General features: G+C 38.4%; 1 protein-coding gene across 2 annotated transcripts in view; it reads left to right on the top strand.

Annotated features, from left to right (window-relative positions):
- LOC145764730 (nuclear receptor subfamily 6 group A member 1-like) overlaps positions 1-19,294 on the top strand; it is a 50,435-nt gene that overhangs the window by 18,696 nt on the left and 12,445 nt on the right. The window contains exons 1-3 of one of the 2 annotated variants that reach the window (XM_082576389.1): positions 15,476-15,788; positions 18,123-18,353; positions 18,722-18,777. In XM_082576389.1, the coding sequence (XP_082432515.1) occupies positions 15,476-15,788; positions 18,123-18,353; positions 18,722-18,777 (600 nt within the window). Of the gene's footprint in view, positions 1-15,475; positions 15,789-18,122; positions 18,354-18,721; positions 18,778-19,294 lie in introns of those variants that run through there. The other variant, XM_082576390.1, reaches the window with a different exon arrangement.

Raw genomic sequence — 19,294 nt, 5'->3', positions numbered from 1 at the left:
ACAGTTAAAGATCATAAAGGCAAAAAATCCTTTCCGGGAAGCGTATTTTTGCTTTGCATTGTAGTTCTAGTTGGGGGTTGCTTAAAGTTATTCAAATGCGATATCCAGCCACACTGTCCCAGTGGTTGATTAAAACGTCTGTTTTCGAAATTGTCTGTGAGTATTGGGTTGCTTATTTTAAGTTTGTAAATGTCATGTAAACATAGTGTGCGTTTCACCGTTTTTGTGTTTCACGAGCAGTGTTCCCTTTATGCAAGTTTTTGTTGGCAAGACAGGTCGGTGTGCCAACTCAATTTATATTAAACTGGCAAAATATTATACATTATATAAATTTAAAGACTTTTCTGGTTTTATTATGAAAATATTTAGCTTAGTAGGCTGCAAAATGTTGTTAATCAACAATTCTTGCCATGCTGATAAGCACCGCAAGTGACAGTTGTCTATTAATCAAAGAAAGGCGGTTTTATAGACTCTTACAAAAAGGATGAAAAACCAACTCATTGCTTTTTTAGAGGGAACACTTACGATAGAAACGTTTTTTAGGTGATTTCCACAAGCGTTTGTTTTATGGTGCCTGGTTTCTTTCTCCCTGTTATTGGAGCCTATTTTTCGCTGATATGTTTGCAGGTCACTATTGTTGCCTGTATTGCGATGTGCCGAACATTTCCTTGTTTACTGAAACTGTTAATTGCAAGATATCATTTGTGAAGCGAAGTGACAATACCACTCTTGCTTGGCTATGAATATTCTGATAAAACCGCTCGCCTCGCTAAAAGTGCGTAAAACAAGTGGCCTCGTTTATTAGGCATTGTTAAAGAAGTCAAAAGTGTTGTTAAAGGAGCTTGGCCTGGCAGTAGCGCTGTTCGACTAATTTTGTTGCTGCAGTATTTTAAGATAAATATTAAAAACATGTAACGCTGGATATTACGTACCAAATGCGTCCTTTTCTAGCATAAGAGTCAACCTACCTAAAATTTTATTAGTGCGGCCCGCCTCAGCTCTCCTTAGTGCCAAAGTGGCCCGCATGCAAAAAAGGTTGGTGACCTTTGGTTTAAGCCATCCACTTGACTGTGCAAAAGTAACAACGGCGTGGCCTGTTCTTCCAGTATAGATAAGCTAAACTACCACATGATGTCACAAGTGGTTATTTATATTTATTCTTACGTTTTGTCATTGGCACTTCAAAGAATCATGATATCTTCAAGGAGCTAGATGAGATGAAGATTACCTGTCAAGTTTATGGCATGACATATCATTGTCCTGGCAAAGTATATCATTGCTAGGCTTTCAACTTTCAGTAAAAAAAATGCTTGTTTTACGAGGTTCGGATGTATGAGGTTCAAAAGAAGGGAACTGAAATGCTTTGGAAGAAAATCTGTTTTAGCAAATCTGTGTAGGAATGTCGATCGGGAAATCTATCCTGCTTATTAAAGCCTCAGTGAACCAGACCCGACTGTTTTAAAACGTAATGGAACAGGAGCGTACTTGCATACCCATGTTCAATTATTTGACAGTGGGCATTGTTTTATCACGGAATGGCCCGTTTCGGTGAGTCCGATCCCTTAACGGGGGATTTTTTCAATTTTTTTTTTTTTAATTATCGGGTACCGTAGCCTAATTATCATTGCCGTTTTAGGGTTAGGGGTTAGAGGTTAGGAACTCACCGAATCGGACTCACCGAATAGTAGCAGACCCACTATTTTTGGATGTACTGTATTTTAGAAAACGAAATTTGACTTCTTTCTTTAACATGTGATTGAATCGAGCTGTCGATTAGAGTTCTTTAAAGAAAATTCGGTCAAGTGAATAAGAAATTTTTCATACTTAAGTATAAGATTCCAAAGTTTAGGTCAGGAGAAGTGACCGAAGTCACCAAACAGTGACATCAAACAGAAAAGTGTTCCAAGTCGCGAAAGTTTACTATTGCCCCGTAAGTTCGCCTCTATGTTGGCAGCTGACTTTTTCTAGACAGCAAAATCCGTTATTTTTACATTACATCGTCTGCAAACGTTGAATCAATGTAAAAATGACGGATTTTTTTGTCTGGGTTGGTTCAGGGACGAATCAAAAATTACATAATCCGAAATTTTCATTATAATGCGCTGACGATAGGCCTCTGACTACATGACGTGTTGCCACACCGGTAGTCGAACAACATTTTGCTAATTTGTTGCCTATAAAAGGCATGTAAAACTTTCACGTGCTATGACAGCTTACTCGTCGCGAAAAAACGTTTTGTTGTGTTTAATGCTATTGCTCAGAAATGGTTTTGTGATGTTGTTTTGATGTTAAAATCCGCATCGGCACCAAAAGTGCCTTCAACACGATGGACAGAATACAAGTGACTTTATGTCTTCATTTTTGTCATCAATTTAACCTTTTAAGGACGTGAATTAACGTTAATTATCAAAACATCCACGGTGTTTATTGGCGTTGCGTTTCGGTTTTAATTTAAATTCTTCTTCATGCACGCCGTGGAGATTGTAGGCACGTTTTCATACCGGTTCGTGTTATTACTCACCTTGGTTTCATTATTCGTATTTCTCAAACCATGTGAAAACCAGATTGTTTTTTCTGATGCGATTTTTTTTTCCAATAAGTTATTAGCATTTACGGTATGGCGTGTCCTGTGTTGTTTTGTGGTTCAGCTATGTTTGTATAAACTTTAATTAAAAAAAAATGTTTCATTTGCTTTCCATATTATCACCGAAATGAGGTAACTCATAGCAGGATCTAGGATTTCAAGGAACTTTGAGACCAAAATTTTTCCACAGAGGTTTATCTTCATTTCAACAACCGTCTATAGATAATAGACACATTTTTATTGTTTGATGCACAATATTATACACGCAAGTAACACAATATCATCTTTTCCCATTTTCAACATTAAATCAATGACGAATGGTTACATTTCAATAACAAAAAATATGTTATAGGTTGCTTGACGCTCGTGTGTATTGCAAGGTATTACCGGTGCTTTATTCGCTTTTTAAATGTTCTTTGCGAAATTCAATTACGATTTTGTTCAAGGTTCACTTGGCTTGCACCAACATGAAAGTCGACTTAGAGATTAACACAGAAATGTTCTTTTTCTACACTGCGGACACATTCAAGATTAAGGTGATCTGCTTTGTGCTAAGAAGCATCTAAAATCCAATACACGTTTTTAGTTCAACGCGAATTAGTTGTAGCAAATGATTTTCAAGAAGGCAGATACTACTCAAACAGCAAAATCCGTCATTTTTACATTTTACATTGTTCAAAGTAAAAATGACGGATTTTGCTGTCTGGCAACAATTGTGATCTCAAAACGTCTAAATCGTGAGGTTAAATTTTATGCATTGGTTTTGTTCTGAGTGTTAAGCTTGACCAAGCGTTCCAGCGAATTTTCTTTGATTCCAGATAAGACGCTTAACCGTACGGTAATCGTAAGTTCAAAACCGCATTTGCAGCTTGTTTTCTTGGGAATGTCTAACTTTTGATGTTGTTTTAATTGTTTCTATAATTCTATTGTCAATGTCTGAATGTTGGTAATAATGCTTTTCAAAATTACTGTGCCAAAGTTTAATTAGCTTTTGTAGTTAGCATTAACGCGTGTAGTACATTTTTTCGATGTGATACTTCACAAGTTAATGCAGACAATGTGCTACATCATCGTCAAGCAATTTTAAAGCGGATTAAACTGAAGAAAATAAACGCTTTGAGTAAAAGTTTCTGCAATAACACGCGTAGATCCAAAACAAAGAAAAGTAGAAATTCTTCACAAATTTACTATTTGTTGATGTTGTTTGGGTTTGCATGCTTTTCATGTTACACGGTAGTTCGAAGTCTTTAATCTGGTTTGGTAGTGATACCCTAATACGCCAACAAAAAGGTGACCAAAATCGCATGAATTTGGAATTTTTTCCTAATATTAGCACTGAAGCTAATTGATACAGCGCGTATTTTATGGCTGGCGTTTTTGTGTATTTGCACTTTTTTTGCAAATTTATACCTCATTTAGTGGATATGGAATTTCTATATCAATGTTATGAGTAGGGCCATTTTTATTTTGACTTAAAAAAAATTTTTTTGACATTATTTTTATCAAATTTTGACCTAACGAAATTGCTTATTTTTAGAGGCCACGGTTCTGCCTTGTATTGATACCAGTTACCCAAACATAATATTCGTCGATTTCAGACCCAAACGTGTTCAATAAAAGGGGTTTGTTAAATAAAAGTTTGCCTTGATTGCGATGCTTGTTGTCGTTTCAATCCATCTTGGTGGCGCTTACTTTTCCTGTGGCTTTCTACAAAATACTTTTTATCGCACTTCACTATAAACTCGCAAAAATTGCACCTTAAATCACCCCCGGGAGTTGCATTAAATTCACCAGGAAAATCTCGACAAATCTTTCTAACTTTTGCTGAAGACGATTTTGCTTGCTTAGGCATTTTTGTATTACGGAATGTCAGTAAGCTATTCCTAAAATCCAAACCGTTGATCTTTGAAAAAACCACGTTTGTGAAGAGAAAGTGTTTTATAAGAATTATTTAAATACGTCGTAGGTCTAACAATGAATAAACATAAACAATGGACAATTTGCGATAAAAGTTACTGCTGATCCACGTGAGCATTGTGACATATTTTCTGCTTTTATGGGTTAATATGGTTTAATTGCGTCGCAGTTCCTGATTTACAATGTTCTGCGACGATTTTGACAAAAATTACTCTCAGGAAACACAAAAACTTTGTCAAAAACCATGATTTGACAAATTTTGACTTTATTGTCAATTTTGACTTTATTTTGACCTATAAACTTCTTACAAACAGTTCCCTAGGTGCTGAAAGCAACTTTATTCTTTGATTCGTGGACAGACGAGGTCCTTATAAGATTTTGACTTTATTGACTTTTGCGGGCCCTAGTTATGAGGTATCTCTTTAAATTTCACTACGTCTCTCATTACTGCCCAGTATGGCTTGATTGGCTTCGTATGGTATTGAATGGATTGGCTTCACATATACTGTAACAAATTCATGTCTTGCTTTTTGACTAAAGCATATTTTTCAAGTCCGATCGCTTTAAGCAATCTTTTTCGTCGATTGAGTACCACTTGTATTCTGGAACCGAGGATTTATACTGTATATGCAGTTGACCACGTCTAACTTTCAACATCTATACACCCACGACCTGCCAACTACGGTCTCCGCAAAATACGCTTATGCGGACGATCTGGCAATTCTCCACTCCACAAAGTCGTGGGAAAATCTAGAAGACACCTTGAGCCAGGACATGAAAACTCTCTCAGCCTATCTCCAGAACTGGCGACTGAAACTCAGCGAAACCAAAACTGTGGCAGCAGCTTTCCACCTCCATAATCGGGAAGCTGATCGTGAGCTACACGTCCAGAACAACGGAAAATCTCTGTCCTTCTGCCCCGAACCAAGATATCTTTGGGTGACACTGGACAGATCGCTCACATACCGCCACCATTTGGTGTCACTGCGCAAGAAACTCACATCCTGCGCTGCGCTACTCAAGCGCCTGGCAGGCTCTAGCTGGGGGGCGAGGGCTGACATTTTGCGTATAGCAGCCTTAGCCCTTGTCTACTCTTCGGCAGAGTACTGTGCACCTGTTTGGTGCCGCAGTGCTCACTGCCATAACATCGACACTGCCATAAACAGCGCACAGTGACCGGATGCCTGCGTCCCACACCATTGGATAATCTCCCCATTCTCGCTGGCATCCAACCCGCTGAGCTTCGTCGCGAAGAAGCCACTCTGTCCCTCGGTCGACGGGCACTGGAGCCTAACCACCTTCTCCACCACAAGATCTCTGCTCTCCCAAACGAGCACCCCCGTCGACTGAAATCAAGACACCCATTCGTGCCAGCCGCTCAACTTCTGATCAACGAAGCTGATGGACAAGACATCTCTGCGGCTGCTTGGGCGGACCATAAATGGAGTTCTGAATGGAAGTCAACCGCCACCAGACTCTATTCGTTCATCCCCGACGCCGACACACGCCCCATCGGTCTAACACTACCAAGACAGGCATGGGTGCGCCTCAACCGTCTCCGTACGGGCGTCGGGCTTTTCCGCTCAACCATGCACCAATGGCGAATGGCCTCTTCCTCCTCCTGTGAATGTGGTGCCGAGGAACAGACCGCAGACCACATCATCAACGACTGCTCCATCTTCAAGCCACCTAACGGAGTGGAAGATCTACGTGTCATGGATGATGAAACCAAAGACTGGCTGCTCTCCAGTAGCCTTCCAGTGTAGTCCGGGAACATCGTGAATCTGGGGTGGTAAAAGGATAGACCCTCGGCCCCAGACGCTCACACGACGACGACCACGTCTAAAAAGATGAAACTTTTCAGAATTACTCCGCAACGATATTTTGGATCAAAATTTTTATATCTTTTCCGAATTAGGTGTTGAATATCTTTTGTAAATACTCACCGAAACGTAAAACTATAAAAACACCATTTACGCAGACAAACAAAAACAACTGCAATGATATCGGAAGAAAGCAATGTTTATTGACATATGCCACAAGCCATTTTCTATATAAGAAACTATGAATCATCTATGAAAGATCACATAAGAAATCTTAAAATATGAAGATCATAGCTTTGTGTTGAGCCAATGTGTTTTGATGTTTTTTTTACGCAAAATATAAGTAACACATTCTCTGCGTGACAAGCCACGAAAGTCACACTTGCTTTGGCTTTTGCTTCATGAAAATGTTGCAAACTCACAACTCAAATGCTCAGAACGAAGGTAAGCTGAGTCCATACGTCTTCTTACATTTGGAGTGACATTTGTTTTTGTTGACAAACACGATGCTTGGATCTGGTCCAGGTCAACACACAGAGAGGTTTTCCGCTTAATTTTCCATTGCATTTCGTGCAATGTCTTTTTAGCAGACTCTTTTTGGAAACTGAGTACTCCATGTTGCGTGTCGTGGTATAGGCAGTGGTGGCCTTTAGGGTGGGACAACTTGGCGACCGCCCTGGGCTCGCAAATTTATGGGGCCCGCGCTTATCCAAAATATGCACAAATAAGATTTACATTAAACACTAGCAGAAAGCATTAGAGTAACTTAAACTTTTCCACCATAGTTTATGGTTTGTATCCATATTTTTTTAGAGTCGGTTTTGCATATTTTTTCAACCAGCACCTGGCAACCCTGTTTGAAGGTGTTTCGTTTTTTTTTTTACTTTTATAGGTGTTTTTTTCTTCATGATAGTCAGTGCGATGATCCTAATGACCGACAAGTAAAGTCAAGGACCATTAAACTACAACAATTAATTAATTATTAAACTACCAGCATCAGAGTGATGTGAAGATGTCATAGCGTGAAGTATACCTTTCTCGCTTACCATCGCCGTTTGTTGTATCATGGTAATTTTTTTTGTGTTATTGTGATTTATGGTTATTTGAGTTTGCCTACTTTAATTTGTCGATACCGGGCTGTAGGGGACCCTCATATTACTTCTTGCCCAGGGCCCACAAAACCTTAAGGCCACCACTGGGTAGTGGGTATAGGGTTGCAAGGTTTATAGTTTGGTTTGTTTTTTGAAGTTGTTTGGGCGTCCCTCAACAGAACTGTAAGAAATGCTCTCGCACATTTGTCTGTTTGTAACTTTTTTCCAGTCGACGTATTGTTGTCCTTTCGTTGCCGTATTCGAACTTTTGACACAACAATCGGAGAAATGCTTCAATGCATGAAGTGCCATTTGGAGTCCACGGATAAGGAGTAGTATGGAAATTTTTAGTTTTTTCGGTACTGTCTCTGCTCTAATTTCTAGTATTGGAATCGTAGCAAATATGCTTGGAAATGCATTTTTTTTTTCACGAAGTGGTATGCTGTTTTCGATTTTCAGATCTAGGGGACCATTTGTGCAACAATAACGTCTTTGTTTGATTTGCGACTTACAGAGACTGACATCATATTCCATGCTTGATCAATGAAATATCCCAATAATAAACTTCTTCACTACAAACTAGATGTAAGATGAAGTAGATTTGTAATGTTTCTCTCAACCATTTCTCTTGCAAAATCATTAATCGATGTACGCTTGTCGCTTAATCTCATGATCATGACAAGGCCAGGTGTGGAACTTGGGCCCACCCGTGCCAGAGCTGGTTATCCAGAATTATCTAGAGAAAAACTTCCCTGCTTCATTAAAAAGTGTTAGTAAAGTTTGCTGCGGTGTTTCTTAGTATTTCACACTCAATGTCTTCATTTTTACCTGTTTCGAGTGCATGTTACTGCAGAAAACTTCTACTTAAAAAAATTTAGTATTTTGAAATAATTGAATGAAGATTCATCATGCACAACACTCCAGCTGGAGTCGGCATGGGTTTTTGATAGCTCCAGATCTTCAACCTTGGGTCAACCCACACTCATTGTCAACATAATTCATTAACTTACGACTCTTGTGTGCAACGATTTTCAAGCATTCTAAACTTTTATGAGTTGTTTCCTCAATCTAAGGGGAGTCTCATACTTGAATCCAAGCATCGGGAGATGAGACGATAAGGTTCTCATGATACTAAGCCTTCGGCACTAACAAGAGTAGGGTGGCCAGTTCCTTTCTCTCGGCCGCCTTTCTTTCAGCAACCGCCCATCCATTTTATTACACCCTGAGTAGAGGCATGGACTTCTAAATAGTAGCATCTGGACTGAAACTCAGTGGGCAACAGGAGGCCAAACAGTTGGTACAACAGTTGGCCAACAATGGGCCAACAGCCAAGTAACTAACCCTGTTGGCCCACTGTTGGCCAACTGTTGTACCAACTGTTTGGCCTCCTGTTGCCCACTGAGTTTCCAGTCCAGATGCTACTATTTAGAAGTCCATGGTAGAGGTGAGCGGTGCATTTCAACAATCAGCTTGAGACGGAGTCGAACTAAGTTTGTATGATTGGAAAGCGAGCGCCTTATCCGCTGCGCCATTCCTCAATGTTCTTGGTCATTTCACAGATTGAATGACGAACGTGCATTCAGAGAGGTATTGCACATTTTGTTCTTCGCTCAGAATTTACGTTGATGTTTCTTAGTAATCGCAATCCTGTTGCAGCTCATACGAAGGCCTCGCACTTTAACAAGCAGAGTTAGTTCATTCTGTATTGATTTGACGTCTGCAGACGTTGTGTTGTGGTTGTTGCTATAACTTTTGAGGTGCGTCTCCAAAGGTCATTTTACGAATGCAACCACAGGAACATGAACTCTTTAACTCCATCCAACTCGTTTACCATTTCACGTAGCCCAACACAAATGTAGTGGACCGAGTTGAATGAATAGTGTCCTAGCCTGTAGGTTTGTTGAACAAGCAGATTTTCTGCCGACATGTAGAGTTCAGTGTACTCGATTTACGCGAAAGCCTTCTAGTAACATGAGCTTCCCATAACGGTCATCGTGGCCAAAAGTTCACTGCGAAGTACTTTGTTAAGAGTTGGAATGGATTTACTGTTGCGACATATCACGTTGAGTTTTTGGTAATCCTGCTTATGCAAAAACCCATTTTAATGCAAATTATTACAGGAGAGTAAATGCATTTATTTACCTTATTCGGCTATGTTGGTTTGTTGATGATTGTGTCATTGCAGTGCATGGGCTCGTGCTGTTTCGGTGTCAGGTAACGTCGAATGATCTGGAATGTTCGATTAATATTAGTCCAGCACTACCTTTAGTGGAAAAATTACGATACTTTTTGTTGTTTCAACATAAAATTTCAAAAAACAGCAAAATTCATCCTCGTACGCAAACCCAGTCAACACTCGGTGCCGTTTTAAAAGCACGAACATTCACAACTTAATCACTTTTTTTATTTTTTTTTAACCAAATCACTGCCTACTTCTTTGACAATATTATGATTATTTATCCAAGCTGCCCGGAAGTTGCTGCAGTGAGGTCATCTCGGTTTCATCATTTTCTCACCGTCCGTGTCTTCCCATGAATCACGCAAGAGGCTGTCGCTTCACAACAGATTGTTTATATGAAGACCTTCTCAGATGTCGTAGTGTTTTGTATCACATATTTTATAACGCTTAATTGTCACTGCTTCCGGAGCAAGTCAGGTCAAACACTCTGTTTCATATTTCTTCGATTTGGAAACATCAAGAAAGGTAGACGAAAAAATTCAAGCAAGTGAATTTCTTGATTCGAAAGCATTTCAGCAAGCTGGTTTATAAGACATTAGGAAAACAGGTCATTTTTACTTTAGGTATCTAAATTTACTTTGATTTCACGTTGTTGTGTGTTGCAATTCTTCACACTTTTTTGTAAACAGACAAAATGACGTATAAGTATATCAGATTAACCTTTGCCTTGGAATCAAATTTACTTCCTTGCAATGCTTTCTGCATTTTCATAGTGCAGCATGGAAAAAAACAAAACGATTGGCGAATTTTCGGGTATCAAAAGTGGGGTCCATTCCGCTCCAAAGTAGCCTATATATTTTCTGCACTCATAAATATCCAGAGTGCCAACCGTGCTCTCACCATATGATGAATGGTCGCCGTGCGTAGGTATGGCATACTTTCCTGGAAAATCACAAAGCAAAGCTCGGGCCGTGACAGGCGTTTGGAAAGAGACATTAGAAAAAAGCTAACACGGCTAGCCTCATGATGTCATGAAGAGTTATTGCAGTCTGTCCCTTTTTTCATCTCTGTATCTATGTCTTTGCTGGACGCTACGAAATTAGCAGTTTGTGTCTGTTTAAAGTAAACTTCATCGAGGGTTTTGTTTCATTTATGTTTGTGATAAGTGAGAGCAGTTGTATTCAGCTGGAGCAGGTCCTTAACCTTTAGTAGAGGCCTCTTCAAAACTTCCGAGATTTTTTTTAATTGTAGTCTCAGTGACACTTTAACAAATTTAGCTGCTTCGGCTGCTTTTTGCATTAACAGTTTTGAACAAGCTCTTTCACTGTCACATGTTTTTTAAATATATTATCGTCTTACATCACCCATTCTTAGTAGCGAGTTTGTGTCACCAAAGGATCTATATACAATACATGTAAATTGCAACATATCTACGTGTTAAATTGACAACTGCATTGACCTCATAATGGCAAGGTTGCACGAAGTAGGTCAATGCACTTGTTTGGAAACATAATGGATGGAGAGGAACGACATAATCTTTTCAAATCAAATTTCTGTGATGTGACGTTGTCTAACGATTTACAAACGGAAATGTTGCTTTGAAATTACGGTAATGTTCATTTGACTTCACCTTGGGCATAGTCGGATATATAACGAATGTAACCTAGATTAAAAGTCACGTATGTTTTGTCAAGTCAACGATAAATTAGGTTAAATTTACATACATTTAAAAACATTTCGTGCAATGTACATATTTATCTTCTTAAAAGCACAGGTCATGACAAGATTCCTTCAATTAAGAATAGCATTGATTGAGAGAGATCAGGGCAGAAAGATGTTTATATTTTCTGTCTCTGTTTCCTGAGGATGCTGCCAGGTTTTTTGCGACTTTTGATTCGATTCGGAAGCGAATGGTTATTTTAATCATAAACTTTCAATTACCTTTGAGTAATGCACGCATTTTCTCCTTAAATTAATGATTATGAGTAGGCCGAGAAATCAAAACAGGAAAACCGGAAAGGCATTTTGGAACAGCTTTGTTGTAAATTGAAAGTAAGCTGGAGCTAATTAGCTCCGGTTATAATGACAGTCTCATGTCAACTTAACGTTTGTGTGGGTGCGGCCAATGTTGATGATAGAGATAGCCATATTCAGGAACATCAATGCATTTTCGACTGTAGCTGTTTTAAATTTTGCTCATTGGTATCTGATATATTTTTATGCTCGTCCTCGGTACGCTGACTTCATCCTTAAAGCTAAGAGAAAGGACGAGTTGGATTTCTAATTACATGATACCATGGCCATTACATTATTTCTGATTTCTGTTGTTGGCGGTTTGTATTTAAACATTTTTTTGTTTGTTTTTATCGGTGAGTTTAATTCGTTTTTGAATAGCCGGCATAGAGGTTTTCAATCCTCTAGCGAAAAAAAAACAGTTTTTAGTCGTAAGCTGGTTCGCGTCTCATCAAAATCCTTTCAGCGGCTTACCTTGAACTTCTGCTTCAGCTCAGGTGTCACACAGTGGTGTGGTTTTTACAAAGAAGCTTCACGTGATTTATACAGATGGTTTGGTTGAGACAAAGAAAAATAATGCATTGTAACTGAATCGGTAGGTTTAAAAATCAGATCGGGCATCGAGTTTGTTTGAGAGAGCGTTGGGCCAGAGTGAGGAAGATTTGCTAGATTGTCATATAGACCGGCTTGTTATTTCTGATGTGATTCATCGGAGAAGTGAAATTCCTAACACTAACGTTTCGTCTTCGGTCGGAAAGTGTAACGCAGTTTTCGCACTTGCAACTCGGCTAGATACATCCATGTACGTTCAATGCCTGCAGCACTAAATGCGTCAAAAGATTCAAGTATTTTATCTGTATAACACTATAACTGTGATCAAACACGACTTTTTCTTATTTGTGTTTTGTGTATATTTTTATTTGCATAGTTTTTAACGACACGTTGTGAGTTTTGGCGTTGGCTTGCACACAGATTTGTTTATGAAATCTGCTTTCTTGTTTATAAATTGACATGTTGCGATATATTTATTTGAGAAAATTTGCCTTGTGCTCACAAACTATTGTAATTTTATTGAAATTGTTGACATGAGTCGAGTCGCCTTACTAACTTCAATAATATTATCAGCCAATTACCGTGTTCGATCGAAATTATGATATGAATGCAATGCCGAATCGTGAAAAAACGAATCAATGCCGAATCAAAATCCGTGGTCAAAACTTATGCCATATTTTTTTTCAAAGCCAAACATTACGCAATTTGATCGTTCATACGCATTACGCAATCACGTGTATGCAGTTTTTCAAGAACAAAACAAAAATTAAAATTTCATAACCCACCGGGTTTGTTCTACTTTTCTCAAAGATTCTCATTAAATTTTTTTAACTTTTTTTTTTCCATGAGAGTACCGCACTATTTCTTAATATCTTTTAGCGGCTGGACGTGGTATTTTCTCAGTTTGTTTTGTGTCGTTTTCGTACAAACTTCTTGTTACTTTTTGTTATTTGTCTTCGTGTGACGGAATGTTCGAAATTAGACGAACACAGCCAAAGCAACAGCTTGACTTTTATGAGCTTTGACATGGTGTTTCATTCAAAGCGGATCAGAAGTATTTATTCTATCGATCGCACACTCGTCAATAGATGGCGCTCACACTGCCTAATCTCGATCGGTTTGTACTTTGCCACGTATTACACATTCCAACAACGCCAACATGTTATTTTAGTGTAGATTCAACATCGGCCGTGATAATCGCATCAATGTTAACACAAAAGTAGCAGATATTTCTAATTGAGGTAGGTGACTTGACTCTGAAAGGGAGTATTCGTGGAATCGTCATTTTGATTGCGATTAGTGAATTAGAACTCTGATTGCTTAATATCTCTCAATCGCATCAAGTCCCCTATTTTCCGTTGTGATTGTTTTATTCACCGTGACTCAGACAAGAGAACCCTTTAATCGTCTTTACCCGAAGTGATACCTGCATTTTTCTTGTCAGTGCAATGATAGACTGCTTCGGTCTCTTTTGTCACAACTTTATTTGATCCAATTTTGTTTAGTTTTGTGACTGATTAGACTCCGTTGTCCTTGATTATTTAAACTCTTCAATAGTCAATTGAGGGTTGTTTTTCTTTCTTTTGGGTTAATTTTCTTTGTTTCTAGTAGCAGTGAGTTAGCAAGGCTAAAATTTCAAGTCTTGTATTTTACAACAATATGTTTTACTCGAAAAAATCAATCTAATCTGCTGCCAGCATGTTTTGCTTTTTCTTGTCATTTTTCCAGGAAGAACAGAGCGTAGTCGGTGTGGTTCATGCTAAGTGACTTGTCACAAAAACTTTATCTTTGCCAGCTTCACATGCGCGCGTATTTCTAGTTTCACGTTTACGACAGCTTCAGACCGCGGTGTCAATGAAGTTCTGTACGAAAACTTTAGTGCTCCGAAAAATCGCTCATCGTATTTTTGTAGCAATAATTCACGAAAGTTTTTTTTCTTCAAAATCAAAAATTCATATTATTAGTTGAAAAAACAGGTTTAATCAAAACAACGCCTTGTCTTAAAAGTTCGTTTAAAATGTCGACTTGGCGATCGAAAGAACACTATCACAGCTGAGCGAATAATCAGTGTCTTATTACACGCGAGAAGAAAGAGCATTGGAGAAGAAAAAGAAAGAGAATAAATAGGAGCAAGTGTGGGAGTGCAATTGTTCGATAGAGCTCAATGCTACTTCCGCTCGGTCGAAGCGTCAATTGATAAAAGAAGCTGTTTTTATTTGCGCTGGCAGGTTCAGGGGAGAGAGACTGAAGAGCCAACTGCAATTTTTTCGGCTGCTTTTGCGTGGAAGCCTTTGATTAAAGAGAGATGTGTGTGTGGCTAAGGTAATGCAGTTTTTAATAAACCACTAGTTTTTTTTTAACTGTCCTAAGTACTACTTCTAAATGCCAACTACCTTTGTTACAATTAATGTAAGAGCAGTGGTCTACTCTAGATTGTAATTTCTCCAACAGTAAATAAACATCAAAGTAAACCAGAAACAATAAAAGCGTTAATTATAATGGGACGAACAACACCTGACCCATAAAATAAACCAATTATCCTCGATAATTTTTTTGCTTTTTTGTTCCGCAAAAGGATGGCACAACTTTTGTTTTTGATGAATTGAAAACGTTTGACAAGGTCTAAGACGTTCAGAATTTTACCAACCACAACTGATGTACTGAAAGTGGTATCATCAGTTGGTGAAATTAAGTTTCCGTGATTGTATGTGCGCAGGTATGCAGTTGCGGCATGACTATAACATAGGGCAGTTACGCCCACAGGAAGCTGATGAGAATGTTGTTGCTTAGCGTATGTATGTATCTAATAACAGAAAGCACGCTCAATGCAAGATTACAGAACTATCACGTCTTATGTTCACGCTTACGCTTTTTAAACGTATCAGCTTTATTTATTAAGACTTTGGTGACGGTTACATTAGTCACTAACTGATAGGATATGACCGAGCATAATTCTATCATTCACATTGATTTGTTGTTTGAGGATATTTAAATGACACATGATGTGAGGTTATTTGACAGAGTAGGCATGAAGTATAGCCGTCTTTTATTGACAATGTCCGTTAGTGTCTGTTACTCATATTATCTGAGGAAAGTACAGGCAGATGTGTTTTGCTTTCAGAAAGTAACACTGAGTAATGGTGCAAGTGATTGGTGAAAAATGTAACGAGATTGCAGAAGAATTTGTTTCCTTACAGTCAAATAAATTACCAAGTATATTTTTCATATTTTTTAATTTTCATTTAATTTTGTAATTTTCAGGGGATTTTGTTTCACCTATTGCTTTCTAAAAGTAAACCGTGATTTAAATGAAAAAATGAGTTTAGATTTAAGTCGTAACCGAATGGAAGGCATCAGTGGTCTCTCACTGATCTCCCCTGCCCAAAGAAACCTCTTCAACAAACTAATGAACCCTTCTGAAACTTCTCTGCCCTCCCCTGTATTTCCCACTTCCCCCATTAGTATGCCCACTTTCATGCCCCCTGGACTAGGTCTTGGGTCCATGGGGGATTTCGGTAACTTTAACTCGCAGTATACGTACCCTTCTTACCGTCGAACTAACGGTACCCCCTCTCCAAAGTCACCCCCTGGTCGTCAGCACGACAACTTATTGGAAAATGACCGGAAGGGTAAGGATTTATTTGCTAAATAGTTACTGCTCATAGAACAAAAACTTATGCCAACGATGCGAAAAATGAGACTGCAGTCGTGAGGGCGTAAAGTCTTCAAATAATTACGGTTATATGCTTATTGAAACTTAGGTAATTTATCTTATGCGAATGGGTGTCCCTATGTGTGCACTACTCACCTAGGTTAAAACAAAGATATATTAACAAGCAAGATACAACTTGATCTGACAGCAAGTTTCAATCATTTAGAGACACAATGATCATGATTATGAAGATATACATCATAATGAAACGTTAAATCGGACGTTTTATTGTTGTTAATACATGACCGGTGATGATGTTTAATCTCGCTGCTTGACAGTTTTAATGCATTTCATTATACAATGCGATTTAACTTTTTTACACGTGTAGATGATGCTGATTTTAACGTCAAGAAATCATATGGTTACTGGTTACTTTAGCACAAAATCTGTTAACTTTGCTGGACATGTTGTAGTTTACGATCAGGTTTTTCTTATTGCATCAGCAAATCGATCATGTCTTTGCGTGCAACTGAGATCAATATCGTATTAAGATAATTTGGCAATGCTTCCCTGTCTCAAGTTTGTTACCGAGAAAGCTTGTGTTTCTGTTAATTAGTGTGTTAAAATTAAACTGGCCAGTGAGAGCATAGCTCTCGTCCATAAGCATGAAATGGCATTTCATGTTTAAATGGGTATGGTTGAACACATTCACTGGAAGTCTTATAATGAGTTTGTATCGGTATGGTCTCAGCTATCCTTTGCAGCTTTTTGATGACGCGGCGGGATACGTCACCATCCCTCGCCAGCTTAGCATTTGATTTTAGTCAACGACGCTACAAAAAGTTGCGTGTTCCTGATTTAATTCTTCACTAGAAAAATTTCAACGTTTATCATCAATCGATAAATGTAGACCTAAGCATGATGTCACGTCCGTTATTATTATTATTCCGTGATTAAGGATAGACGGTCTATTATAGCGTCGTCCACGGATAGAAGATCAAATTGCCTTCTAACGTTTGTTTTATATTGTTTGTTGTTCTATTGTCCCAATAGAAGGATGAAACAAGCGTCCCCCCTTTTAATTGTTGCGTTTGAAGCTGACTGCCAGTGACTGGGAACAATGCTGGGTTGCGTTGCACCTTCGTCACTTTGATTTTATCAACACGCTGCAAGGCTGAAAGTTTATGCAAGACGAAGAGCTGGATCTAAAGCTTATCAGCGCTTGTATAAAACATACGTTTTTACGCACACCATGCAGTTGTTCCACGAAAATGTCGAAATGTTTCCCCTCATAAGCCTGTCTTTGGTTCCGTATAACTTGGTGCATTTGCTTAGCAACCATTTATTAGCGCTCGGTCCGAAGTGGGCGAAGATTTAATTTCGTGCCAAGATCTTTAACGTTGTCTTGCTTCAGTGGGAATTAGAAATTGCTGTGGACTGTTTCATTTTTAGCGCTTTCTCTCGATTACAAGTCTTGTTCAATTGCAACTATTGAGATTTTACGCGTTTAAACCACTTTAATGCAACGAGCAAGAAATCCTATTCTCCAGTGCAAGTTGATAATTGAAATTGAACCATTTGTTTCCTATACTTGTTGCGTTGGCACATGTTCTCTGTCACGACTCTTGGAAAACCTTTGTCATTTGCCATGTAATGACTTAGTGGGTTATTGGCGGCCAGCAACCGGTCTGTAGCCTCGCTTCTCACGCAATCTTAGAATGACCTTTGTCCAATCATGAGTCAAGTTCCGTATTTTATGTAACTTTTATGTTTCACTTCAAATTTGAAATTGATTTCAAAACGATTTTGCACCCGGCACTGGATAAAAATTGCGTTGCAAGCATCTGACCAGCACTGCGTTAATGGCAGTGGCAATCTATACCAGTCGAAATTTTGGCAAAAACGTGTTATTAGTACAATTCGTGTTATATTTCTGTCGGCCGAGTTTATATTTCGCAATTCAACTTTCAAAACTGTCGTCTGGACTGCCAGTTTGCAAGTGCGTTAGTTTGTACAATCCTGGGGTTTATGGTTCGTCTCTCATCGAAAGCGCATGACTATACTTTGTTAATTTATATCAATACAATAAAACAGTGCTATAAGACACGAGTTAAAATTGACTCTTTTGCTTTTTTATTCACATAATACTGTACCAAAGTATACGATAGAGTAAGAATCGATAAACAAAAAATGCAGATATCACAAAAGAATTCTAATAAACAATCTTACCTATTGTGATGCATCTTTCAGTGAAACCTTACATGTCAGTTGTAAGCATGGCACAACTCAATTAATCACACATATCTTGCAGATGACGGCAAGGAAGTGAAGAGCTGCTTGATTTGCGGAGATCGTGCCACCGGCTTGCACTACGGGATCATATCTTGCGAGGGTTGCAAAGGCTTTTTCAAGCGCAGCATTTGCAATAAGAGAGTCTATCGATGCACGCGAAGTAAGAATTGCGTAATGTCGAGAAAGCAAAGGAATCGATGTCAATTTTGTCGTCTGTTGAAATGTCTTCAAATGGGAATGAACAGAAAAGGTGAATATTGAAAAGTTTAGGGTTGTTTCAAGATGATCTTGTTTGTAGGAGTTCTTCTCTAATGATAAATAAAGTTTAACAAACTTAAAAAAAATGTTATGCTTTACTAACGTTTTGTACACTAGTGTAACGCGCTTCTTTAGAGCAAATAAATATAGGCTACATGATTTTGATTGTTTAAAGAAACACTTAATATACCTTAAGATACTTCTTTATAACAATTACGAAAATTAAACACTATAAAGAATTTAGAACGGCGCAATAACTGTTGAGTTCTTCATCCTGCATCTTCAATAAAGCAATTAGCACATCACATCATCTTTTACTATAATGTTACCATTATACAACGTTACTTTGTGGTCTTGCAGCTATAAGAGAAGATGGCATGCCAGGAGGTCGCAACAAGAGCATTGGTCCGGTTCAGGTACATTGCATAAGATTTCTTCCATATTATATATTTTCCATATTTCCATAATTTTGTGTAACTTTATACCTCCCAAAACGTAAGATTCATTATCAAGCAACCATTCTATTTGCATTTGGTATTAGATAGTTTATAGTTCCACTTTTATTCACCGTATTGCTTCACTTTGGCAATCTCTTCTCCACTGATTTTGGTTCCAATATCCGCAGACGTTAAATCAATGCAAAAGGGACAGATTTTACCAGCTGTGATGAGACAACCCGAGAATTATATAACTGGACTGAAACCGCGCTTTCTAACGTCTGCTCACATCGTTCACGGCGTATCTCTGATATAGTTCATAGTTATATTAATATTTTCATTGCTCTGGATTTTCCGAAATAGCTTTTAAAGATCCTGCAAGACATGCACAAGGTTTTTTCCACCATCACATTGACTGGTCTCAAAGCAATATTGGAAATGAGAGAACACGTTTCCATACGCGACATACGCCGTAAATACCAATAGCTGAACGGAT

The sequence above is a fragment of the Aplidium turbinatum genome, chromosome 2, assembly GCF_918807975.1.
Source record: "Aplidium turbinatum chromosome 2, kaAplTurb1.1, whole genome shotgun sequence".
NCBI lineage: Eukaryota > Metazoa > Chordata > Ascidiacea > Aplousobranchia > Polyclinidae > Aplidium > Aplidium turbinatum.
Note: the sequence above shows the minus strand (reverse complement) of the source record. Positions and strands in the feature narration are given on the sequence as shown.